The sequence below is a fragment of the Mauremys reevesii genome, linkage group 1, assembly GCF_016161935.1.
Source record: "Mauremys reevesii isolate NIE-2019 linkage group 1, ASM1616193v1, whole genome shotgun sequence".
NCBI lineage: Eukaryota > Metazoa > Chordata > Testudines > Geoemydidae > Mauremys > Mauremys reevesii.
Genome location: NC_052623.1, coordinates 210939535 through 210966502, shown reverse-complemented (window position 1 = coordinate 210966502; position 26968 = coordinate 210939535). Strand labels below are relative to the sequence as shown.

Below are 26968 nucleotides of genomic sequence, written 5' to 3'. Positions count from 1 at the left end.
GGGGAACCCTGGGACTAAATCCCCTAACCCACGTGATAGGGGAATGACTAGAAGCAATTATAGGTGTTATGGGTGCGGGGAGTTGGGGCCAGGGGTGAGCTGGAGCCGGTTTGCACCGGTTCGCACGAACCGGTTGTTAAATTTAGAAGCGGTTTTAGAACTGCTTGTTAACTAGCTTCCCTGCGAGGGAAGCTTGACGGGCTCTGGCTGGAAGGGTGTAATTCCTCCTCCCAGCCGCCGGGGGCGCTGCGCTGTGCTGCGAGAGCCATGTGAGCTGCCTCCTGGCCCTGTTGCTGCTGCTGCTGCTCCTCGGACCTCTGGCCCTGGGGCTCCTGCTGCTGCCTGGTGAGTCCCCGGCTGCTCCCAGCCGCTCCCCGCGTGTGAGTGTCTGCGTCTCCTGCCCACAGCCCCTGCCCCTGCCACAGCCACCCGCAGCCACCCCCTGGCACAGCCCCTGCCCCCGCCGCCCACAGCCAGCCCCTGCCAAAGCCACTCTCTGCCCACAGCCACCCTCTGCCTGCAGCTGCCCCCTGCTAGCCCCTGTCTGCATCACCTGCCCACAGCCAGCCCGTGTCACACTCCCTGCCTCCAGCTAGCCCTGCCCCATGCCCCTGTCTGCAGCCAGCCCCACATCCACTGGTGCCCTGCAGTTCTCAGGGCAGTAACCCTGCACACCTGCTTCAATGAGGGGGGGCAGGGAGCAGCTGGGACCCACACATGTGCACACCCTAGAGTGACCAGACAGCAAGTGTGAAAAATCGGGACAGAGGGTGAGGGTAATAGGAGCCTATATAAGAAAAAGACCCAAAAATTGAGACTGTCCCTGTAAAATAGGGACATCTAGTCACCCTAGCACAACCCAAGGGAGTGGCGGGGACCCACACATGTGAAAAGGAGCTCATTTCTAGTTCAGGCCCATCTTTTTAAAAAAGAACTTTAGGTAGGGTTAACATACAGCCGTATTTTCCTGGACATGTCCAGCTTTTCGGTTCTTAAATTGCTGTCTGGGCGGCATTTTTAAATTTTTAATTTTTAAATTTTAAAAATTCCTCCCAGGAAAATACGGACGTATGGTAACCCTATTGGTACAAAAAATACATGCTCTAGCACATCTCTTAAATCAGAACTTTTTATAGAGAACCCGGTTGTTAAGATTTTAGCAGCTCATCACTGGTTGGGGCACATAGCTGCCCAGTGCCCCAATGTCATAGAGCGAAGGCAGTGTAACCTGGGGAACGGGGCAGACCCATGCAGCCTACTCAATATTGTAGGGGTCGCAGTCACCCCACATAAATATACAAGGCAGGTAAAGTTGAATGGGGTAGAAACCATGGCACTCGTAGACTCGGAGTGCTATCACCCTGATTTCGGGTAAATTAGTGAAGCGCAGCCAATTAATGCAGGCCAAGCGTACGGGGGTAACCTGTGTCCATGGGACTGTTAGCTACTACCCCATCATACCAGTAAAAATTGAAATTCAGGGAAATGTCACCGGTGTGAAAGCAGGGGTAGTCCCAAACCTCCCATACCCCGTGCTCATAGGTAAAGATTTCCCTGGGTTTGGAAATTTGCTCCCACTGGAGGAATTAGAGGGAGAGGAGCTCCCCGAACTTCAGGGGGTTTCCGCAGCAGAATGTCACCTCCCATTTTTTGCGGAAATGTCCCAGGAGCTATTCCCTGTCCCAGGGAAAGGCAGAAAGACCAAAAGAGAAAGAAGGGCGACCAAGGCCTTGGGTACCCGAATCCTGATACAAGGACAGAGGGTCGCCTGTGTAGGCAGACGTACACGGGCAACTGAAGGGGAGGGCCCTGAGACAGAGGAGGGGTCAGAGACCACTTCCAACCCCAACCTCACGGAGAGGGCAGAGACAGATCCCCCAGAGTTCAGGCTGTTAAGCCCAGAGAGAGAGAGAGACTTTTGGACAGGACCAGGTGGAAGACCCAAGGTACGAGAACGCCAGGAAGAAGGTGGCTGAGATAGATGGGGTACCCACAGAGGGAAAGGCCCGGGGGCCAGGGCCTTATTTTGTGATCAAGAGGAATCTCCTATACCGGGTCGTGCAAATGCAGGAGCAAGAGGTACACCAACTCCTAGTCCCCCGGAAACACCAGAAGGCAATATTAAGCCTCGCTCACAGTCACCTTTTTGGAGGACACTTGGGAGCGGAGAAAACCCAGGCGCGAATCTTACGCAGGTTCTTCTGGCCGGGGGTACATGAAGACGTCCGGCGGTACTGTGCCTCTTGCCCTGAATGTCAACTGCACAGCCCTCATCCACATCTAAGAGCTCCTCTGGTACCCCTGCTGATCATCAAAGTCCCATTCAAGTGGATCGCCATGGATCTTGTGGGGCCGCTAGAGAAAACGATCCGAGGCCACCAGTATGTGCTTGTCATCCTAGACTATGCAACCAGGTACCCAGAAGCTGTCCCCTTACGAAATACAGCTTCCAAGAGCATTGCCAAAGAATTAGTGGCAATCTTTGCCCGGGTAGGGCTACGAAAAGAAATCCTCACAGACCAGGGAACACCATTCATGTCCAAGTTGATGAAGGATTTGTGTTCCCTGCTCCATGTCCAGACGCTGCGGACCTCAGTTTACCATCCACAAACCGACGGTCTGGTGGAAAGATTTAACCGAACCCTCAAGGCCATGAAAAGAAAGGTGGTAAGCAAGGATGGGAAAGATTGGGACAACCTACTACCGTACCTCATGTTCGCCATCCGTGAGGTCCCCCAAGCTTCCACCGGATTCTCCCCCTTTGAGCTGTTGTATGGACGCAACCCCCAAGGCATTCTGGACATAGCCAAGGAAATTTGGGAGGAGGAACCCAGTGAGGGGAAGAACATAACAGAACATGTACTACAGATGAGGGATCAGATAGCCTGGGTCACTCCCATAGTGAGGGAACACCTAGAGAAGGCCCAAGAGACCCAGAGAACCTACTACGACCGCCAAACCAAGCTTCGTCAGTTTCAACCTGGTGACTGAGTAATGGTACTGGTACCCACGGCCAAAAGTAAGCTGTTGGCCCAGTGGCAAGGGCCCTATAAAATACTTGAACCCGTAGGGAAAGTAAATTACAAGGTGCGAAAACCAGGACGTCGAAAAGTAGAGCAGATATATCATGTCAACCTTCTGAAACCATGGCATGCACGAGAGGCATGCACAGTGATTAGAGAAGAGCTGCACCCAGGGAACAAAAATCCTGAACAGGTGAGGGTGTCTCCTGATCTAACGACAGCCCAGAAGAAAGAGGTAACTGAGATGATTGCCCAATATCAAGATGTATTCTCGACAAAGCCAGGTCGCACAACCGGGACATATCACCACATCATCACAAACCCTGGGGCCAGAGTAACTATGAGGCCCTACCGGGTGCCGGCAGCCAAAAGGGAGGAAATAAAAGCGGAAGTCAGGAAAATGCTGGAGATGGGGGTCATCGAAGAATCCCACAGTCAGTGGTCCAGCCCAATAGTGTTGGTGCCCAAACCTGATGGCACCACAAGGTTCTGCAACGACTTCCGTCAACTAAATGAGATATCCCAGTTTGATGCCTACCCTATACCCTGCATAGACGAACTAGTGGACCGTCTGGGGAATGCCCAGTACTTGACAACCTTAGACTTGACAAAGGGGTACTGGCAGATTCCCCTAGCCGAAGATGCAAAGGAAAAGACGATGTTTTCTACACCAGAGGGTCTCTTCCAATATACGGTCCTTCCTTTTGGACTACATGGGGCTCCAGCTACCTTTCAGCGCCTCATGGACAAGTTATTACGCCCCCATACCAGTTATGCTGCGGCCTACTTGGATGACGTGGTGATTCATACCCCAGACTGGGAGACCCACTTGGAAAAAGTGGGGGCGGTCCTTGATACCTTCCGGCAAGCTGGCCTTACGGCAAACCCTGTTAAGTGCGCTGTAGGGTTCACGGAGGCCAAATATCTTGGCTACGTGGTAGGAAAAGGTCTGGTAAAACCCCAACTGAATAAGTTACAGGCCATCCAAAATTGGCCTCGGCCGAGTCGTAAGAAGCGGGTCCGAGCATTTCTAGGGGTGGTGGGGTATTACCGGCGTTTCATCCCCCATTTTGCTACAAGAGCGAGTCCCCTAACGGACTTAGTGAAGGCCCGTGGTCCTGATCCAGTCAGATGGTCCGATGCCGCAGAGAGGGCATTCGCGGACTTACGGACTGCCCTCTGCAGTAACCCCGTATTAATAGCCCCAGATTTTAACAAGGACTTTATCCTACAGACAGATGCATCTGAGGTGGGGTTAGGGGCCGTCCTGTCGCAGATGGCTGGGGAGGAGGAACACCCAGTTCTCTACCTCAGTAGGAAACTCCTTCCGAGGGAACAAAAATATGCAGTTGTAGAGAGAGAATGCCTCGCTGTAAAATGGGCCATGGAAACGTTGCGTTACTACCTGCTGGGGCGCAGATTTATCCTTGTGACTGACCATGCCCCTCTTCAATGGATGCAACGAAACAAGGAAAAGAACACAAGGGTAACCAGGTGGTTCTTATCCCTCCAACCTTTCCAGTTCCGCATAGAGCACAGAACAGGGAGTCGCCACGGCAATGCCGATGGCTTATCACGCATACACTGTCTGGCGTCCCAAGCTGCCCAACCCCTTGGCGTTGAGCAGCGGGGAGGGATATGTGATAGACCCAGGCCAGTTGGGTACAGCAGAATAGCAGAAGGCAGATATACTGGCCACTGGATTAACAGTTATCTGTTCCCTGACTGACCAGAGCAGGGGCTGCTCCAGGCTAATGAGAACACCTGACTCTAATTAACCTGTAAAGAGTCAGGTGAGGCCATTAAGCTAATGTGACCACCTGACTCTAATTAAGGCCCTGCTGATACTATAAAATGGGCTCACTCCAGTCAGGCAGAGGAGAGCCAGGGGAGAGGAAGTGTGGCTGAAGGGCTGGTTACTGAAGACACCCTCAAACCATCGTTAAAGGAGCCCTAAGGTAAGGATGAAGAAGGGAGAAGCAGGAGAGCTGTGGGGAAGTGGCCCAGGGAAATGTAGCAACTCTGGCAGTGAAAGGTTGGCTGCCAACAACTGCTATCATTAGGGTCCCTGGGCCGGAACCCGGAGTAGAGGGCGGGCCCGGGTTCCCCCCAACCCACCACTACAGGAACAGCTCCTGGAAGGGGAAGTCAGGTCCCTGTCAGGACAGGAGGCTGAACAGAGACTGTGGGAGTTCTCTCACCAACCTCCTTGCAGCCTATGATGAAAAGGGCTCAGTAGACTGTAACCCTGGCCCTAGAGAGAGAAGGGCTACGTGGAGGGTCACAGTGAGCCACTGAGGCTAAGCATAAACCGCCTAGAAGCGCAGGACCCACAGGAGCAAGGTCAGAGCTCTGCCACAGTTTATATCAAAATAAGGATTCTTATAAAAAAAATCCATCCCATTATTAATATGAGAATGTAAAGTACAAAAAGGCTGTTCTTTTTTAGTGTATATATACTCTAATAACTGGTACACGTGTGTGTGTGTGTGTGAATATATATATAAAAACATCATATTACATATTAATAGAATATACCCTGACCAGCTATTCTGCTGTTAACTATGACAGAGTATAGGCTGTTAAAGTCAATTCAGTGACATTAGTGAGAGTTGCAGTACCATTTCACTGACATCACTGATACCTTTAAGTATTCTTTTGTTGACATCTATGAAAGCTAGACTACCCTTTCAGTGACAAGAGAAAGCTAAATCATTACCTGTGGAAAGTTTTAAAACTTTTACCATTTCTGTAAAGTGCTTTGAGATCTACACATAAAAAGTGCTACCTATGAGCTCCATATTAATTAATTATTATAATATATATTATATTATAATATTAATTATTATTAGCAATAACTAACCTGAAGAGAACACCCAGGTTAGTTCATGAGTGAAGTCTGCTGTTATTCATAAGCTGTTTACAATGACTTCATTTGAGCTCTCTAAGTCTATCTTGGTACTGTATTCACTCCTGAACTATCTAGTAGTCTGTATTTACATTTGAGCTTGTAAAGGGCATATTCTTTGAACGAGTTATTTCCTTTGACAGGGAACTGGAAGATCACACTTTTTCTATGTGCTGTGGAGAGACTGTAGTGTGATTTCATGGGGGTTTTTTTAGAGATCAGGATTTCTGGGTCCCCCCTTTCAGTGACTCTACATTACATTATTTTTTTCTCTAAATGTAGTTCCTTTGGAAGTGATCAGTGTTGCCCCTTAGATCAGCTGGATGGAGTTCCTCGAGAAAAATGCAGCATGCTTTCTCTGCACAGGGTGCTGCGTCCACCAACCTGCCTCCTGCCAGCCCCTGAGTTTGGGACTTGCACTCTAACCCCTAGCAGATCACCATCTTGGGATAATGGTCCATGGGATAATTTAATGGGATAATGACATGATTCATGAGTTCATTTCCATACTGTCAGCTTCAGTAGATCCTACACAGTGATCTCTTCTGTCTTGCTGTGGTGTGATCTCAAACAGCCATGGAGAAAAGGATCAGCAGTGGTTCCTCTATTTTATCACATCCTAATTAATAAACTCTGAAGATCTAGCTATCAGAAATACTAATGAAGGGGGCTCTGATGTTCTATCCATTTCCTGTATGTAGAGGGATCTTCTTACATCTGGGAACAAAGGTATTTTCTACAGTTTGTATTCAACAGGCTCTATGGGTGAGATCATCACTCTTGCACTGTCCCCCTTACAACGGGTGAAAGGACTGAGGCTGGGTAAAGGGTCTCTAAGCGCTCTCATTCTGACTCTGGGAGAATTACCCTGGTGCAGGCATTGCTGAACACAGGCAAAAGGCCATCTTCCAATGATCTCCTTGCAAGCCATGGTGTGGAGGGCATACTGGAGGTGATGCGGGGGGGTAGAAGGGGCATGTCGCGGGTGGGACTGCAGCATTGCAGAGACTCCAGGGAGTGCTATGGCCCAGAGGGTAACCCTGGGAAGTGTCGTTACTTAAGCAGATTGGAAATTCTGTGGCAGCCTCATTTAAGTTAAAAATTGAATTATTAATAAGTGAAATATTAAAATGAATAAGACTAAAGTAGAAGAGTTTATTTTGATATTACATTTTTTTCAGTTGCTGACTGCCAAAACATTTTGTACGGACAACACGTTGTGTTGTAGAAGCAGTGCAGGGTGTGGGGGAAGTTGCAGGCTTGGTGGGTGAGGGATAATTGGGAGTGACAGCATCTCACAAGGCACAGGAGGTGTTTTGAGGTTATGGGAAAAGCACATTAGGTGGATGCTTCTGTTTAAAATGATGGGCACTGAAATAGTTAGCAATGCTGACATTTAAATGGGCATATTTGAAGTTTCGCACTTAACCCACCGACATGAATGGGACAGTTTACACTCCTCAGAACTGTGGTTTGAATGTGTCTGAACACTCAGGTAGACAACACTGCATGGCTTATACTTAGTTCAAAATTTGGAGGCTGTATTCACAAACAGAAGTGCTCAAAACAAATTATTTTAAAGAAAGTTTTGATTCTGAACCACAATTCTCCAGCAAAGGGTAAATCCCATGGCCAGGGAATTGCAGAATTTACAGCCTTTAATTATATTTAATACCAAAGAATAATACAATGTGTGAGCAAAGGTTAAACTCTCAGTCTTACAAATATATTTCTCATTTTTCAGACTATTACTCGTGAATAAACAGGGATCAGAATATTTTAAGCTTTTGAGGTCACAGGCTGTCAGAATTACTGTACATAAATTCTGATGAACAATCATTTTTCTGGAGCAAAGCTTCCAGGCTTAAAAAGAAGGTGGGAGGGCTGTGAGAGTTTCAGGAAGTTTGGTATACCGCATCTCTAGGTAGCACAAAAGTCAGCAGCAGGCTGGCTGGTTAGTAACAACACTAAAACACAGGGATCATTCTAATTCTAAACAATTAAATGAAGACAGCAGTTTAGAGAAGTGACTAAGACAGGGATCATGCTAAATAGCGTGTAACCAGTTTGCTTTCACATCTTGTGAAAAAGTGAAACTAACACATACCTAATGAAAACGCTCATTGGCACTCACCTTCTGTTGTGACTGGAAGGGAAATCTCCATGCAAGCCGCAGACTGTGCTTTTCTAAATGGGGGCCTCCCAGGCCCTCGGCGATTTGATTTTGTAACATCTGCGCTAGAGAGCCGTTTTCCAGAGCTGCAAGTCTGGGAGGTTGGGCTTGTACAGTGCCCGTTTACATGATCTGCAAAAAGAACGACAAGGTCCAAGGTAAAGAGGCAGCTTCCAATATTCAGAATGCCAGGGAGGTGTAAATGGATACTTGAGAATAATTTAAGATGAAACTTCCCACAGAACTGTATATTTGTTCAGCAAGTACAGTATAGATTTGTGGGAATGACTTACCATTTCCTTAGCAGTGTAAATATTTTATAAATATAAAGAGGTGTGTACAACTGAAGCCTTCTGGGCTGACTCTTCCCTCACATCCCGTTCACAATGGTGTAACTCCACTGACTTCACTGATAGGCAAGAGGAAAATCTGACCCACTGTTTCTAGATTGGATGTTACTGTACATGCTAGTTATACGTATTGGAGACCCTGGGTCTTCTCTGAACCTACATATATAGACACTTAAGTTATGGGCGGTAATGCTTAAGGTCAGCTTTTGTATTGCATCTTATAAGCATATACAGCATGATTTTGAAAATCATCCTTCCTTTTTTCCTATCAAAATGTAAGTAACTAATTATGGGTGGAGTTTACTGTAAGAGCAAATTATTGCAGATCGACATCTAACTGCCAGATATGCAGATGCAGTGTAGCGTATGCCTAACTGTCATTCTTTGGGGACATTAAAAAATAGGCAATAATATCTCTGAGTGTTGTATTATATTCTCTTTATACTCCATTCTGTTTATATTACATGTATTTATTTTACTGGTGGACTACAGCATATATCATCTTAAGGTAACATACCGTTTCCCTAACTTATACATGACAGTCTATCTGAATGCCATTTTTCTCCTGAGATGTAAGGATCTGAATTCAAATACACAATCTTGAAAGTATTGTGATGGAGGTACTTAAGTGCAAAAAAATGCTGACCATTTTAAAATAAAAATAGAAGTCGCAATTTCTGTAGCTGAATCTTACAGTGGAGCACAAGAGCTGAATGAATAATTCACAACGAATAACTGATTTGTGAAATCCCACCTTTGTTCCTATTTGTGAATAAGCAAATCACAACATTTTTAAATGGACATGTTATTTAAAACTGGTCTTGATTTTATTTTTATTTATTTATTTATTGTGGTGAATGATTCTTGGTCTGCAGATCATTCAGATTTACTATCAGATACATTGTTTGCAATTTGCACCGTAACTTATGCAAACAATAATCATAACAAAAATTTAGAACTATGCAAATATGCACAATAATTGTAATTCACAACAATACCCATATGTATCATGCCCATATAATTAGCTTTCCCAGACTTGAAGAAGAGCTCTGTATAAACTCGGAAGCTTGTTTCTTTTACCAACAGAAATTGGTTGAATAAAAGATATTACCTCACCCACTTTGTCTCCCATATATGTAACGAAAGAGCTGGACCATCTGCCTTTATTTAGATCTTAAATTATTTATATCTTTATAATTAGATCATGCAAAACCATGCTCTGAAGTATCTCTCGCCTGTGTTTGCCAGATGCTGGGAATGGGCTGCTGTCATAAACATTCAGCTACGGGTAGCATAAAATCCCTCCTGAGCAGCTGTACTGAATCTTTACCTATAAGGGGTTAAGAAGCTCAAATAGCCTGGTTGGCACCTACCAAAAGGACCAATAAGGAAAGAAGATACTTTCAAATCTGGGGGGGGGATGTTTTGTTTGTGCTCTCTTTGTTGTTCCCTCTCTGGACAGAGAGAGAGAGAGAGAGACCAGGCAGGAAAAAACATCTCCTGAAAACATACCTGAAACGAACCATCTAAGATTACAAAAATTGTAAGTAAGGCCAAGGAAATGCATTAGATTATCTTTTGTTTTAGCTTGTGAATTTCCCCTATGCTAAGAGGGAGTTTTATTCCTGTTTTTTGTAACTTTGAAGTTGAGCCCAGAGGGGAGTCCTCTGTGTTTTAAATCTTTTTATTACCCTGTAAAGTTACCTTCTATCCTGATTTTTACAGGTGTGATTCTTTTATTTTTTCTTTAAATAAAATTCTTCCTTTAAGAACCTGATTGATTTTCAGTGTCCTAGAGACAAAGGGTCTGGTTGGTATGCACATTATTCTCAAGACTCCCCAGGAAAAGGGGTTAAGGGGCTTAGGGGGATATTTTGGGGAACTAGGGACTCCAAGTGACCCTTTTCCTGAATTTTTGTCTAAATCACTTGGTGGTGCCAACAATACCATCCAAGGACAAGGAAAGGATTTGTGCCTTGGGGAAGTTTTTAACCTGAGCTGGTAGAAATAAGCTTAGGGGGTCGTTCATGCAGATCCCCACATCTGTACCCCAGAGTTCAGAGTGGGGAGGGAAACCTGACAGCTGCAGGGGATGGATCAGTTGATGATTACCTGTTCTGTTCATTCCCTCTGAAGCACCTGGCATTGGCCATTGTCAGGAGACAGGATACTGGGCTGGATGAACCCTTGATCTGACCCAGTATGGCTGTTCTTATCTCTATACATTTTGTATAAAAACCTCACATTCCATTACTTCTCTCAGTACCAAAGTTTCATAATATCTAAGAAAATGATAAATTTTAAAATACCAAGATAAGGTTATTTCAATATTACACAAACATACTAATTTAAAAGAACACTATAAAGGGTTGCAGAGTCAAGCACTCAAAAGTTAGGAAATGCCAGAATTAAGATTGTTTGTGCCACCTCAGTTCAGCCCCCTAACATACAGTCTTTAATTAACATATATTAATTGTTACAAACAATTTTTCCCAAAGGACTCCTGCCTCACTCAGTGCACAGGATATACCATGTTCACAAGCTATACCATGTACACAAGTAAGCTATTCAATATTTCAGTGCGTTGCCCCAGGCCTTATTTACTGCACAGTATTCAAACCCTGATCTGAAGACAGAATTATTAATATCCTCATAGGCTTTTCTGTGTGTGCTCAACATTATAGAATCTGTGTGCATCACAATTAATTTATTGTCACAGTACCCCTGTGAGACAAGGGTATATCTTACAGATGGCGAGGCAGAGAGAGATTAAGGTCAAAAGTATTCAATAATTTTGGGTGGACTTAGTTTTCCAGAGTAGAATTATGTAGAACTTTATATATTCAAGCATGGCTGCCCCTGACTTCAGCTGCAGAAGTGAGTGGAGCTGGGCAAAATTTTGTCAGCAAATAGTAATTTCACCGAAAAAGCATGTTCTCTTCCGTCCATTTTCCCCAAACTTGACCACTTCTACCCTGTCCCCTCCAGCTTGTCCCTGTCCAAGTCCTGTCTCTTCCCCACATCTGGCTCCTTATCCCAGTCCCACTCTCCACTCCTGAGGCTTCTCATCCCAGTCCCAGTCTCTTTGCTCAGCCAGGCTCAGTTCCCTGCTCCCCGCTGTTGGCCCACTCTGTATCTCCCCTCTTCCCATGCACTAGTTGCCAGTCCCAATCTCCCTCCTAGTGCTTCTCATCCAATCTCAGTCACCCACCTCCACCCCTGGACTCCTCGTCTCAGTATCTTGGCCCAGTCAGTCCTAGTTCTGCCCCCGCACACCACCTGTCAGATTTCTCTCTCCTCCTATTTGTCCCTGTATTCCACCCCGCACTGCTTCCGAGTCCCAGTTTCCTTGTTCAGCTAGTCCCAGGCTCTCCCCTAACTCGTTACCCAATCTCAGTGTCCCTCCAGCAAACTAGGTCCCAGTTGTTCCCCCATTTCCTCACTGGCTCCTACTCCCAGTCTTTCCCTCTCTACAGCTCCCAGTCTCAGCCTCCTGGTTCAATTAATCCCAGCCTCCCCTCCCCCGGTTCTCTATCCCAGTCTCCTTGCGCAGCCAAGCTCAGTCTCCCACACGTCTCCGTCTCATTGCCCAACCAAGCCCAGTTTCCCCCCTCCAACTCCCAGTCACAATTACTCTCCCCCAACTTCCAGTCCAAGTCTTATCAGGGTCCTTATCCCAATCTATTCCTTTCCTTCCCCTCGGTCTTGCATTCAAATCAGATGGCTTCCTCCTCCTTCTCACTGTCTGGGAGTCAGCCAGAGAGTCACTGATAACACAAGAAAGAGAGTTTTCCTTTCTCTCAGTTCCAGTGCCCATCCTCATCTCATCCCAGAGCAGCCATTACAAGGAAAGTCCAGCTTCAACCCTGCAGCCCTTTTATTTTGTGAGGATGGTGCATGAGCAGTCCAGTCACACACAGGAGCTGTGACAGGATGGAGCACGCTCAGTGAGGAAAGAATCTTTTATGAATTTAGCTGTTAAGCTCTTGCAAGTCTGAGTATGTGCAAACTGCAATTTTTCAAAGAATTATAACTTGGCCAAATTTGAGCAGATTTTCACAGAGCTGGCAAAAGGCACATTCCTGACACAAAGGCCACGTCCCTGCCAAATTTCTACTCCAAAGCATGGGGGCTCTAGAGTTTCCCAAAGAAAAGGTCTCAACAATTTTTGAACATAGGCAAGACAATATATTTTTCTCTAGCTTCATTTTTGGAAACAGCTGGACTCTTTTTGGCTGAAATTTCCCCTGAAATCCAGCCGGAGGCACACATCCAGAATGGAAAATTTCATCCCAAACAGTTAAAGTTTAGCAAAGTTAAAAGCAATTGAAAGCAAGGTCTTATAATGGGAAGTGTTGGACAATCTTTATAGCAGGCAGTGCTACCAGCTCCATCTATAATTATCTAATTAGTTAATAAGATGTTCTACAATATGGAATATAATTTGACCCGCTTACTTGAAAGTTGACTAAAATGTGGTAAGCCCCACGTTTTCTTCAAATGATTCTGCTGAAGTTGGAGGTGGGGAAAAAAGGGGGTATGAAGATCTCTACCACAAAAAAACCAGAGCATTCAGCCCCCAGAATCCACAGATCTTAGAAGGCTGCACTATGTCCTGAGCTCCTAACACAGCTGCACCATAACGCACAGCTTTCTGTCTTCAAACTTTAGTTTGTGTAAAGGAGTTTTGGCATGATAGCTCATTATCTCCAAGGGGATCTTAGGAAAGGGTGAGGAATATATCAGAGTAAAATGAGTCAAATTTTACAGAAGCATCAATAGTATTTCTAAGACCCTTTTCCTGTGTGTTGTATAGAATGGATAAAATTTCTCTAGGCTTGTGATTTTACTTAATACATCAAACTTTAATAGACTTTCCCCTCTCTCATAATATGCTTCTTAGACTCAATTTGTATTCAGGGCCTAAAGGAGTTAGGTGCCCACATTCCACTAAAAATCCATGGAGGTTGTGAGCCTAACTCCAATAGGTCTCTGAAAATCCTATCTGGTATAAGCAAGGCTGGTTCTTTCTCACAGCATAAATCAGATTTTAGGAAGTCCAGTGATTATAATTTTGAATTCTGACCCATTACTGCTCACAGAAATTTCTTCAAGAATTGAACTTGATGAAATTTAGAAGAGCCACATTAGAGTGTGATGGGGAATTGAGTGATGGTTAAAAAGATTCCATACCTCTATATTTTACACTGTTCTAGCCTGCTAATCAAATACAATTTTAAGTTAAACTTGATTTCAATGACCCCACACATATGCTGATGCAGCTTCAGATATATTGCATTATTGCTACATTGTTACTGAAAGACTGTGGGGAATCAGCAAGACATAATCTAGCATGTTCAGATGGAAGAGAAAATTACATAATTGTATTTGAAAAGGAATTCCTTGTATGTTGTTATGGTACAAGGTGAATGTTAGAGAATTCTTCAGAAGGAAATTTAAATTACAGTTTGAAGGGAGATCTCTCACTGCATTATATGAAAGAGTATGAATTATATGCTGAAAGGGAGAGCAATATTACAGTTTAAAGGGAGTTTTCTATAGTACAGTTTGAAAAGTAACTTGATATAATATGATCTCAAAGAGTGATGCAGATAGGTGGCCAGATTCAACATTTACTCTAGTTTTATGCTGATTTAACTGCCCTGATTTCAGTAATGAATGATCTAGAAGTAAATGAGGTCTATTGGAAATAAAATGTTAATGGTAGGAATTAATGTGCCACAGAATCATCTCAAAAGGGATTGCCTGTGAAGAAGGAAGCAAATTGGATGTCACAGGGCTGGCTTTAGGAAATGCGGGGCCTGATTCGAATACCCGGCAGTGGTCTGGGTCTTTGGTGGCACTTTGGTGGCAAGGGGTCCTTCACTTGCTCCAGACCCTCCGCTGCCGAAATGCTGCCGAAGACCTGGAGTGAGTGAAGGACCCCCCGCCTCTGAAGTGCCGCCGAAGACCCAGACCACCGCTGGGTATGGAAAAAAAAATTAAAAATTAAAAAGGCGCGGGGCCTTCTTAGGCGCAGGGCCCAATTCCGGATAATCGGGGGAATCAGCCTAAAGCCGGCCCTGTCACTAATTTCTCCTCTGTGGGTTCAAAAAAACGTATAGGTCATAATGTACAATGTCACTATGTCCTTCAGGTAGCTGTCCTACAGTATAGGTGCTATATGATGTGGCATCACAGTAGAATATAGTATGTCCCAGATAAAAACTGCTTGTTTTTCCACAGTTTAATTTTTTGTTGGCAGTTGGGCCCAGAACCATAAAAAGACTTAGGCATTGTGATGCTGAACTTTGCAATGCCTAACTTTTAGGCATGTAGAAAATAACTGGAACAACAATGGGATCCACGAAGCCGGAGTTAGGCACCCACAGTTCCTATACAATGAGTGGGGAGAGATAGGTGCCTAAGAATAGGAGTTGGCCCTTGATCTGCAGAAAGGAGAGTTTCACTGGATGGGAGGAGAGGAGCATCAGATGAAATGTCAGGCATCTCAAAGGTTCGAATCTGTGAGGGGCTTAAGGAGTCACAAAGAACTTGATAGATTTAGATACTTAAGTGACTAAGAAGAAGCATGTGCCTCAATAAAAGAAACAACGAATACAAAGCCAGCATTTATTTTCCAAACCAGCTAAGGTTTGTACTACAGGTAAGATCTTTGTCGCCCAGTTTTATCTACCCATTTAGGTAGCTTTGTGTATGGAATATGGAATACAAGTAATGTCCTGTAATGTTCACATGAACTTGGTCTATTTTTATCAGCAAATATTTGAGACAGAGTCAAATTCAACCCTGGTGTAACTCCACTGAAGTTATACCAGAGATGAATTTGGTCACTTTTATGTAGACCTACCTGTAGAGATCATCTGAAGAAACCACAGGAACACTACTTCCATCACTGGTCTCAGGATTCAAGACCTCAAGGTAGGACATTTTCTTTGTGGAGGGCAAGGTTTATTGGAAAAACCTGCAATCCTGAAAAGTCGTTCTCTGAGCTAGCAAAGATAGTTTTCCTTTTTATTGGAAATAATCCTCAGTGTTGTTAATGGAGCACAGAAAATCCCCCTTATTACCCATCACTTTACACCTCCCTACACGTAAGGACCTACACTACAACCACTGCCTTACCAGGCCTGTGTGATTGAACAGGACACTTGAGAACTCATCAGCATCATCCTTTGTGCAGCTGGAGGTGATACTGTTAAGCAATACAAAGTATTTTCCTGGATGGATGTAATGGGCTGCCTGTAGAGGAATCCCAAGCCTTGCCAGCATGGGGATCCAGAGAGGAAAATGTCTAGCTTACAGGTCCAGTAGTAAAAAGTGCACCAAACCTTGTTAGTTTATACAATGAGAGCTTTTAGTTTTATATAAACAGTTCTCATGTGGCACCTTAGAGCAGGGGTCTCAAACTCAAATGACCCCGAGGGCCGCATGAGGACTAGTGCATTGGCCCGAGGGCTGCATCACTGACACGCCCCCTTGCTGCCCCTGGCCCCACCCCCAATCCACCCCTTCCATGAGGCCCCGCCCCTGCCCTGTCTCTTCTCCACCTCCTCCCCTAAGCGCGCTTGGGGCGGCATTTTGCCGGGAGGGCGGCAGGCGGTTCCGGTGGACCTCCCGCAGGCATGCCTGCGGAGGGTCCGCTGGTCCCGCGGCTCCAGTGGAGCATCCGCAGGCATGCCTGCGGGAGGTCCACCGGAGCCGCGGGAACAGCGGACCCTCCGCAGGCACGTCTGCAAGAGGTCCCCCGGAGCCACGGGACCGGCGACAGCCAGAGCGCCCCGCACGACATGCCACCCTGCTTGGGGCGGCGGAATTCCTAGAGCCGCCCCTGTAACAATGGAACATTGAAGATTGTAGCCTTGCTTATCCACAGGCGAATACCCTACAGACCTCTGGAGACTTGTAGGCATATTTCATCCTTGAAATACTGAAAATCCTGGAAATACTGTCCTCCATAGGACAATTTTCATCTTCAGAATTTTTCACTGATCTGTTCTCAGGCTGCCATCTCTGCCTAAACTAAATACAAGCTTTTTCTGAACCATTCTCTGGGAAAAGAACTGAAGCTATTAGTGAATTATTTAACAATACTACAGGTAAATTATGTGTTTATTATTCATAGTTATTTGCTAAAGAATTTGGGTGCAACAATTTGGTCATCTAAGTTCCATGTTATTCCTTCTGTTGTGTGCATGGATAACTTATAACAAATAGTGAATATTCTTGTTTGCACAAATGCCCTGGTTAGCAGGCCAGTATAGCTTTCGCATGAAGAACAGCCATTCCACGGATACTCACAGGCAAAGATCCCATTTGCAAATAGTGAATAAAAAGGGGCATAAATGCAGTCACATGAAATAGCCATTCAAAATATGAACAGATGTTTGCAAACACTGTTTCTGCAGTAGTCGGCCAATTCTAACAACATCCTTCTTTTATAAAACCTTGTAACATTAATCCTCTACATGCCATACATAATTTAATTTCTGCCAGGTGATTGCATTAAAGAATTAATTACCAAGAAGGGAATAACTAGGATGCAGCAGCAGGAATAGATTTTATGCAGGGGAACTGCTAATCTTCAATTCTTTGTTTATCCACCGTTTGTCATCAGTTTATTTGCTGCCAAAATGCCTAAGTCTGGAGAATTAATAATTGTTGGCTGCTGTCTCACTGTACACAGAGATCATTTGTTTAGCCATTTGCTTGGGGGTGGGGTGGAGGAATGTTGACTAGTGAGTGAAGTTGGGGAATTGGTATTCCTTGGTTCTAATTCTATCCTGGTTCTATTCGGGGTATGTCTACATTGCAATGTAAACCCAGGTTTAGTGGGAATCAAGTCAACTGACCCAAGTTAGGGAACCCTGGCCTTGAGCATCTTACATTGTATTTTAACCTTATGTTAAGACTTTTCTGACCCATGCTGACAGGGGCGGCGAGTTGTATGGGCCCATGGTACCCAGGCTCCAGCAAATTCAGGGCCCAGAGGTCCTGTCTCCACCAATGTTCAGGGCTGGGTCTCTCCCCCATCCCCGCCTGCCACCACCGCATGCCTCCCCGCAAGCGTCCCTGCCTGCCCTGGGCAGCGGGCGGTTACCCCCTACAGCTCCACGCTGTGCTCCCTCGCTGGCTGCTGATCAAACGGCTACAAGAGGGTGGCGCTGGGGGCCGGCTGAGGTGGCAGCTGCGCCGGAGGAGGGAGGAGGTGCATGGCAGCCCCCCCCCACGACCTGGCAGGCAACTCTGAGTCGACTCTGGGGGGCTTATCCTGGCTGGACCTCATGGGCAGCAGCCTGGGAGGCTTGGGTGAGTGTCATACTGGAGGGGCTGAGGAGGAGGCCGCCCTCCCCTCCCCTGCAGCTTGCTGCTGCCGGCGGGGAGAGGGCTGGGAGGAGTCCTCCTCTCTGGCACCCTGCCCCAGCCCCAGCGCAGCCTGCCTGCTGTACCACAAAGTCCTCATCCCTGGCCCAGCCCTACGCCCTCTCCTGCACCCCAATCCCCTGTCCCAGCCCAAAGCCCACACCCAGCATCCAAACTCCCTCCCAGAGTCTGCACCCCAAACCCCCTCCTGCACACAAACTCCCTCCCAGAGCCTGCACCTCCTCCTGCACCCCAACCCCCTGCCTCAGCCCAGAGCCTGCACCCAGCACCCAAACCCCCTCTCAGAGCCTGCACTCAGCACCCAACCCCCCTCCCCCACCCAACCCCCAAACCCCTTTTCGCACCCGCTCCTGCAACCCAACCCCGTCCCAGTCCACAGCCCAAACCCCTCCTTCACTCAAACTCTCTCCCAGAGCCTGCACCCCAAACTCCCTCCTGCACCCCAACCCCCTGCCCCAGGCCAGAACCTGCACCCAGCACCCAAACTTCCTCCCAGAGCCTGCACCCCAAACCCCTTCCTGCACCCAAACTCCCTCCCAGAGTCTTAGGCGGTGGGGGGCAGGACTTGGACCTGTTCTGAGCACCACCAAAAATTATACAGACCTGCCGCCCTGATGCTAAGGATGATCAAGGATGGATCACTTGTTGATTGCCTGTTCTGTTCATTCCCTCTGGAGCACCTGGCACTGGCCACTGTCGGTAACAGGATACTGGGCTAGATGGACCTTTGGTCTGACCCAGTATGGCAGCTCTTATGTTTTTATGTTCTTATGCTCAAGCCTAGGGCGCTGGCATCCACAGACCCAAGTCAAAGTAACCCTATCTCAGAGTCCCTACTGCCCCCCTGCCCGAAATGTGGCCGCTCTAGTCCTAGTACTGTGGTGCATTGTGGGAAAACTTTACTGCTTGCCCAGCATGTCACCAGGAAACAGGTAGCTTTACAAAAGTCTTGATTGATTCGCTCTCCATTGCAAACCCAGGAGGCTCTCTGACAGTGTACTTGTAGATCGGCAACCAGAAGAGAATGGGTTAACGTGGACCTATGCTGCTGCCATTCGCAAAGAGGGGTGGCTTACGTTTTAATTATAGTCGATTGCAGGCTGTTGAGATAGAGAGGACTAAGGAAGTTGTCCCATGGAATTGTGGGATACTTCTGGCTGACTCTCAGGAGCTGAGTCAAGCGAGGCTGAGTCTATATTGCAAAGCAATAGGGCTCAGACCCTGGGTCCCTTGAGCTTAGACCCTCCAGCCCTGCAGGGTTCTGGGACCCTGGGTCCAAGCTCTGGGTTAGCGCAATTGCAGTGTAGATGGAAGGGGGATTAGGCTTGAGCCCAGGGCCAAGCACAGCCTTAAAGTGCAGTGTAGACATACCCTTAGTGTGACCTAGGGTAAGTCAGTTCACCTCTTACTGTTTCGTTTTCCCCTTCTGCAATATGAAGATATTACGAAGATATTACTACTTATTTACTATGGAGGATTGAGTACCAACCACAAGTAACTGGAGCTATTCAAGTAACACTGTAATTGTAAAATTATGACTAAAAGAGTCAAGTATCTAACTTGTCAAGCCAGCCCTGGGGGTGAAAACATAGCAACATGTAAATCCAGTTTATTCTAAATATATTATATGTACAAGTGTTGTCTCTCTTCACCTAACACTTAGCCAGATTCAAAATGTTGCTTTGAAGTACTATGGGTTCTGTGAGAATAAATTGGAAATAAAACAGACTGTCCATCTAGAAATTTTTGCTTTCATGGGATACTACCAGACTGGAACCAAGCTACCTAACATACTCCAAAGCATGGAAACGGAGAACTAATATTTCTGTGTACTAACATAAAGAATGACCTCTTGTCTGGAATGGTGATGAGAAGAATGGAGCTTTAATTCAAAGACTCAGGAGGATGAGGCAGGAAAGAGACACAAAGGGAAGGAGAGCTCCCCTGTCAGAGAACAGTGTCAGACTGACTTTGAGATGCTGTGAAGGGGTCAGGAGTGGCGTAGCCCTGCCTGGTACCATCTGCCAAGGGTTACTCCAGCCCTGCAGTGGTCTGCCTCTTCCTAGGACTTGGCCCTCCAACCAGTCACTTTAAAGTCTTTCCCATTCTGGGGTAGTCAACTAACAGAAACATGGGGAAATTATACAAACGAATCATCTCAAAGCTAGGCTGTGGCCTTAAACTGAATTAATAAATAATAGAAAGGAATACATCTCGCCCTCCCTTCCTTCAGGGAGGAGCCATCAGGCAGCAGCCATCTGGGGATTTCCTGCCTTCAGTCAGCCCTCTCTCTAAGGACTGAGGGCTGAAGATCTGCTCTCCTCCCTGGTCTACCATCAAGTAAGCCAGGGTTTCCCTCTTAAGTGCCTCCCTCCAATTCTGACATCTACCACAAGTGTGACTGGGCGGAGCCACCTGAACGCACATTAGCTCATTAACCCCATGCTGCCCAGTGTGGGCTTTGTATACCCCATCATAGATGCTGAGAGAGGAAAAGAGAGATCAGACAGTCTATGAATGTAAGACATTCCTTGTTTAAATTAACAGAAACTTCAAGATGATACTCCATCTAGGAAGCCTGTTTCCCAGAACCTAGATTAGCTCTGATGTGATTCTGAATAAAAGTATGATTTTCTAATAAATACCACTTTCTTTAAGAAACGTTTGGGTTAACCACAGTGGGCGGCTCCTGGAGATAAAGAAAATCTTCTGGACTTTAAGGCCTTTTCTTCACTGTAAAAAAAGTGTGTTCTACCCTCATGAAGACAAGGCAATTGTAGTTTTAAAACAAGTTAGCAGGTCAAGGTAAACTCTATGCTTCATCATAGTCTTTACTTTAATTGCCAACATGTGTGAAAACTACAAACTGCTTTGTCTTCCCTAGGATTTTACCTTATGTTAAGTCCCACATGTTAACTAACACAAGGTAAAAACACACCATTTTTCTTAGTGAAGACACATCCTAAGAGGCGGAACGGGGTAAAAAGATACCTGGCCTCTAGCATTCAGCCAGAGGTATGAGACAAGAGGTGGCCTATTCCCAAGAAGTGCAGCCAGAACAGCTGCTGCAGTCCATGGTGGGGCACAAAGTAAAGCCTGGTGACTGCAAGAGTGACAAGAATGGGTGGTCTCAAGTTTACTAGAGTCTAACTAAAAAAGTTGTCGAAGATGTTAATGTTGGGAAGTGCTTTGAGATCCTAGAATGAAAGGTGCTATAATGTGTTTGTATGTTTTGAAGAGGAAGGCAAGGAGGAAGAGGGAGAAGAAAAGAAAGCATCTGACCTCTGACAGCACTCACTGATGAGCTTTTATTAGGCTGCAACAACAGGTGTAGGAGAAGGGAGAGTTAACTTTGATACTGAGGGTACGTCTACACTACAGGATTATTCCGATTTTACATAAACCGGTTTAGTAAAACAGATTGTATAAAGTTGAGTGCACGCGGCCACACTAAGCACATTAATTCAGTGGTGTGTGTCCACGGTCCGAGGCTAGCATCGATTTCTGGAGCGTTGCACTGTGGGTAGCTATTCCGCAGCTATCCCATTGTTCCCACAGTCTCCCCCGCCCCTTGGAATTCTGGGTTGAGATCCCAGTGCCTGATGGGGCAAAAATCATTGTTGCGGGTGGTTCTGGGTAAATGTCATCAGTCACTCCTTCCTCTGGGAAAGCAACGGCAGACAATCATTTCGCACCCTTTTTCCCTGGATTGCCCTGGCAGACGCCATAGCATGGCAACCATAGAGCCTGTTTTGCCTCTTGTCACTGTCACCGTATGTGTACTAGATGCCGCTGACAGAGGCGATTCAGCAGCGCTACACAGAAGCATTCATTTGCTTTTGCATGATAGCAGAGATGGTTATCAGCCGTTCTGTACTGTCTGCTGCCATTGTAAATTGGCAATGAGATGACAGTTACCAGTCCTTCTGTACTGTACTCTCTGCTGCTGTCATGGGTGCTCCTGGCTGAGGTCGGCTGGGGGTGCAAAAGACAAAAATGGGAATGACTCCACGAGTCAATCTCTCCTTTATGGTATCTAAAAATAGAATCAGTCCTGCCTAGAGTATGGGGCAAGTGTACTAGAGAACCAGTGTATCAGAGAACCAGAGAGCACAGCCTCTCCGTGTCAGATCCCGCAGAAATGATGAGCTGCATGCCATTCACAGGGGGTGCCCCTGCAACAACCCCACCTGTTGCTTCCCTCCTCCCCCAGCCTTCCTGGGCTACCGTTGCAGTGTCTCCCCATTTGTGTGATGAAGTAATAAAGAATGCAGGAATAAGAAACAGTGACTTGTTAGTGAGATAAAATGAGGGGAAGGCAGCCTCCATCTGCTATGATAGTCCAGACAGAACATTAAGCAGTGTGGGGGAGAGGAGCCCAGCATCCCACTGCTATGATAGTCCAGGCAGTACAGAATCTTTTCTTTACACATGAAGGGTGGAACTCAGCCCCCTGTTGCTATGATGAAGAAGGTTACCAGCCGTTCTGTACCATCTACTGGGAAGCAGTAGCACTCATGGGCTGATGATAAGGACGGATACCAGTCCTTCTGTACTGTACCATCTGCCACAAGGCTGATGATGACGATGGATATCAGTCATATTGTACCATCAGGCACCAAGGAGGGGAGGCAAGGATGCTACAGTTCACTGCCGCAGCATTGCGTCTACCAGCAGCATTCAGTACACATAGGGTGACATTTAAAAGAGTCAAGAGATGATTTTTTTCCCTTTTCCTTCTGGGGGTGGGGGGGTAAATTGACGAGCTATGCCCTGAACCACCCCGGACAATGTGTTTGACCCTACAGGCACTGGGAGCTCAGCCAAGAATGCAAATGCTTTTCGGAGACTGCAGGAACTGTGGGATAGCTTGAGTCCTCAGTCCCCCCTCCCTCCCTCCATGAGTGTCCATTTGATTCTTTGGCTTTCCGTTATGCTTGTCACACAGCAGTGTGCTGAGTCCCTGCCGTGGCCTCTGTCTGGAGATTTTTTAAAAATGCTTTGGAATTTCGTCTTCTGTAACGGAGCTCTGATAGAACAGATTTGTCTGCCCATACAGCGATCACATCCGTACGGTCCATGCTGGAGCTCTTTTTGGATTTGGGACTGCATCGCCACCCGTGCAGATCAGAGCTCCACGCTGGGCAAACAGGAAATGATATTCAAAAGTTCGCGGGTCTTTTCCTGTCTACCTGGCCACTGCATCCGAGTTCAGATTGCTGTCCAGAGTGGTCACAGTGGTGCACTGTGGGATACCGCCCGGAGGCCAATACCGTCGATTTGCGGCCACACTAACCCTAATCCGATATGGTAATACCAATATTAGCGCTACTCCTCTCGTTGGAGTACAGAAACCGGTTTAAAGAGCCCTTTATATCGATATAAAGTGTGGACGGGTGCGGCGTTAAATCGGTTTAACGCTCCTAAAATCGGTTTAAACACGTAGTGTAGACCAGGCCTGAGATTCTACTAACCCAATAAGATTCTATTGCTGCCCACTCATAATTATATACACCTCTACCTCGATATAACGCTGTCCTCGGGAGCCAAAAAATCTTACCGTGTTATAGGTGAAACCGTATTATATCGAAATTGCTTTGATCCACTGGAGTGTGCAGCCCCACCTCCCCGGAACACTGCTTCACCGAATTATATCCGAATTTGTGTTATATCGGTGTAGAGGTATATATATGTTCTCATAACATTTACAGCTTGGCCCTGTTGTCCAACTTAAAAAGAAATAATGCTACAGAGTCCACAGTCAAAGAAGAAGATATCAAAATTATAAACTGGAAAATGATTTTCATTTCATGAGAAAATAGGATTTTGGTGCCTAGGAGAATGAACAAATAAAGGGAGCAATTGTACAAAAAACTATTCCTGTCACAGACATTTCAACTCAGCTCCTCTTTTCCTTTAACTAAATTCTTCTTGTTTACATAAATCATCCATATGTTTCAAAAATAACAAAGCATCAAATATGTTCATTTATAGTGAAGCTTCTCAGGTTAGAATATTGCCCTTTGCTGGCATAATTTCTGTCATTAAAAAAGATTTTACAGCACATAACTTATTTTGTGCTCTGACTGTCTACAGGTCTAATCTCACAATCTTGGCCTATTTTTTCTGTGCCATTTACTCACTGACAGGATGCTCACAAATTTCTGCCAAAGCATAAAACCTCTTTCTAAATTGTCTGACAGTTATATATCAACCTTCTTTATTCTCATTTGGAAGAAAATTGGTGCTATCATATCTGTGACTGGTATCAGACAAGAAGGCACTGAAAATGTTTCTTTTATTTCTCTCATGGTCCTCATTCTGGGATGCGAATAGTGGTTAGCTTGCCATTCTGGAGGAAGGGGCATTACTGTGGACTGTGCATAATATATATCTGTGCATGTCTGAATGAATATGGCAAAAAAATTATGGCCAGTTTTCTGGGAGAGGAAATGTTGCCAAGCAAATGGAGAGAGAACTGGAAATCAGGATCCTGGGTTTCTATGCTTAACAATGCCACTGACATTCTGGAAAACCATGGCCTAGACATGTAAACCCAACTTTTCAAAAGTGGCCTCAAATTTTGGGTAGCTTTTTCTATGGCCTGAAAAATCATGAGGGTACACTCCAGTTGAAATCAACTGTTTTGCCTGAACAGGATTTCAAGAACTCACAGAGGACGGGTGAAGTCCCAGAGGTCTGGAGAAGGGCAAACATAGTACCTACCTTTAAAAAGGGGAATAAAGGTGACCTTGGGACTTATAAATCAGTCAGCCTAACTTCTATACCTGAAAAGATACTGAAACCAGTTTTAAACAATCAATATATAAGCACCTAGAGGATAATACAGTTATAAGGAATTGCCAGCATGGATTTTCAAGAACAAATCAGGCATAACCAATCTAATTTCCTTCTTTGACAAGGTTACTAGACTAGTGAATAGCTGGGAAGATGTGATATATCTTGATTTTAGTCATGCTTCTGATGCAGTCTCACGTGACATTCTCATAAGCAAACTAGGGAAATGTGGTCTAGATAAAATTACTATAAGGTGGGTGCACTGCTAGTTGAAAGACCAAACTCAAAGAGTAATTATTCATGGTTCATTGGCAAAATGGCAGGACTTATCTTACAGGGGTCAGACTTGGGTCTGGTACTATTAAATAGGTACTATTAAATATTTTCATTAATGACTTGGTTAACGGAGTTGAGAGTATGCTTATACTTAGGGCCATACCAAATTCACGGTCCATTATGGTCAATTTCATGGCCATAGGATTTGAAAAGTGGTAAATTTCATGTTTGCAGATGTTTAAATCTGAAATTTCACAGTGTTGTAAATGGGGGAGGGGGGTCCCTATGCAAAAGAGAATTCTGGGAGGGAGGTCACAAACCTGTTGTAGGGGGGGTCATGGGATTGCCACTCTCACTTCTGTGCTGCCTTCAGAGCTGGACAGTCCCTCCCCTGCCCAACCAGAGCTAGGAGCCCCCTTTGCTGGGGCACTTCCAGCAGCACAGGGAAGATTGGACACAACTCCACAAGCCTCCTCCAGCTGCAGGAACCTCTGGAGCTGCTGTCCAGTCCCAGAGAGTGTCCTGCAGCAGGGGGAGGCACCTGGAGGTGGGTCTGGTCTCTCCCTACCCAGAGCAGCTGTGCAGGTGATGGACAAGTCCTGTCCCTCCCCTGCCTAGCTGGAGCTAGAGCCCCCTTTGATGGGGTGCTCCTAGGAACAAGGGGACATCGGATTTCATGGGGAAAGGCTTATTTCATGGTCCGTGATGTGTTTTTCATGGCCGTGAAATTGGGAGGGCCCTACTTATACTATTTGCAGATGAGATCAAGTTAGGAGGGGTTGCAAGCACTCTGGAGGACAGGATTAGAATTCAAAACAACCTTGACAAATTAAAAAATTGGTCTGAAATCAACAAAAAGAAAATCAATGAAGACAAGTGCAAAATATTAACTTAGGAAGGAAAAATCAAACTCACAGCTACAAAATTGGAAATAACTGGTTAAGTGGTAATACTGTGGAAAAGGATCTGGGGGTTACAGTGGATCACAAATTGAAGATGAGTCAACGGTGTGATGCAGTTGTAAAAAAGGCTAATACCATTCTGGGGTGTATTAACAGGAGTATCGTATGTAAGACACGGGAGGTAACTATCCCCCAGCTACTTGGCACTGGTGAGGAAAGAAACAAAAATGATCAAAGGTTTAGAAAAACTTGATATACGAGGAAAGGTTAAAAGATGGGGCATGTTTAGTTTTGAGAAAAGCAGACCAAGGGGGGAACCTAATAACAGTCTTCAAATATGTTAAGGTTGTTATACAGAGGACAGTGATCAATTGTTCTCCATGTCCACTGAAGGTAGGACAAGAAGTAACGTGTTATTCTGCCGCAAGGGAGATTTACGTTAGTTATTAGGAAAAGCGTTCTAACTACATCAGTAGTTAAGCACTGGAACAGGCTTCCAAGGGAGGTTGTGGAATCCTCTTTATTGGAGGTTTTTAAGAACAGGTTGGACAAACACATGTCAGGAATGGTTTAGGTTTACTTGGTCTTGCCTCAACACAGGGGGCTGGACTTGATGACCTCCTGAGTCCCAGCCAGCCCCACATTTCTATGATTCATGTGAACTAAAAGGGCGATCAACATGGTTTGTTAGGGTGAAACTATTGTATGAACAAAACTTTGGAAAAAAGTCTGTGGATGTTTTTTAATATCATCCTATGTTTATGAAAAATTAAATATGGCTGGATAGAAGGAAGACTTGTTATTTCTTTTCAACCCTTGAACAAGTTATGGGTACAAAAGAGCTGCTTTGTTAGAAACAAACAGATTTCACAGACACTACATTTTCAAAAACAGGGTTATAAAGTAACTCCTGTGATAGTTCTTTGATGAGCCAACTTTCAAGGTAAAGTAATGGATGATTCTCTGGGCTCCACATCAGGAGAAGTGTCTTCATAGATAAATTCTTGAACACTTTGAGCCTGATTTTCAACTACCTAGCACTTTGTGTAGCCATTAATAACTGTGCAAAGTGAGTGTGTACTAAACATAAATATTACCATCAATGTGAGCTAAGAATTCTAATTTGGTGGCAT

The 26968-nt window shown here is 45.6% G+C and overlaps 1 protein-coding gene across 10 annotated transcripts in view; it reads right to left on the bottom strand.

Moving 5' to 3' along the window:
* STXBP5L (syntaxin binding protein 5 like) overlaps positions 1 to 26968 on the bottom strand; it is a 412558-nt gene that overhangs the window by 36480 nt on the left and 349110 nt on the right. For all 10 annotated transcript variants that reach the window (XR_005597546.1, XR_005597541.1, XM_039534539.1 and 7 more), the window contains one exon: positions 8066 to 8236. Coding sequence is in view for 8 of the 10 variants with exons in the window: in XM_039534539.1 (XP_039390473.1) it covers positions 8066 to 8236 (171 nt within the window). In the remaining 2 variants the exon portion in view is untranslated. The remainder of the gene's footprint in view (positions 1 to 8065; positions 8237 to 26968) is intronic.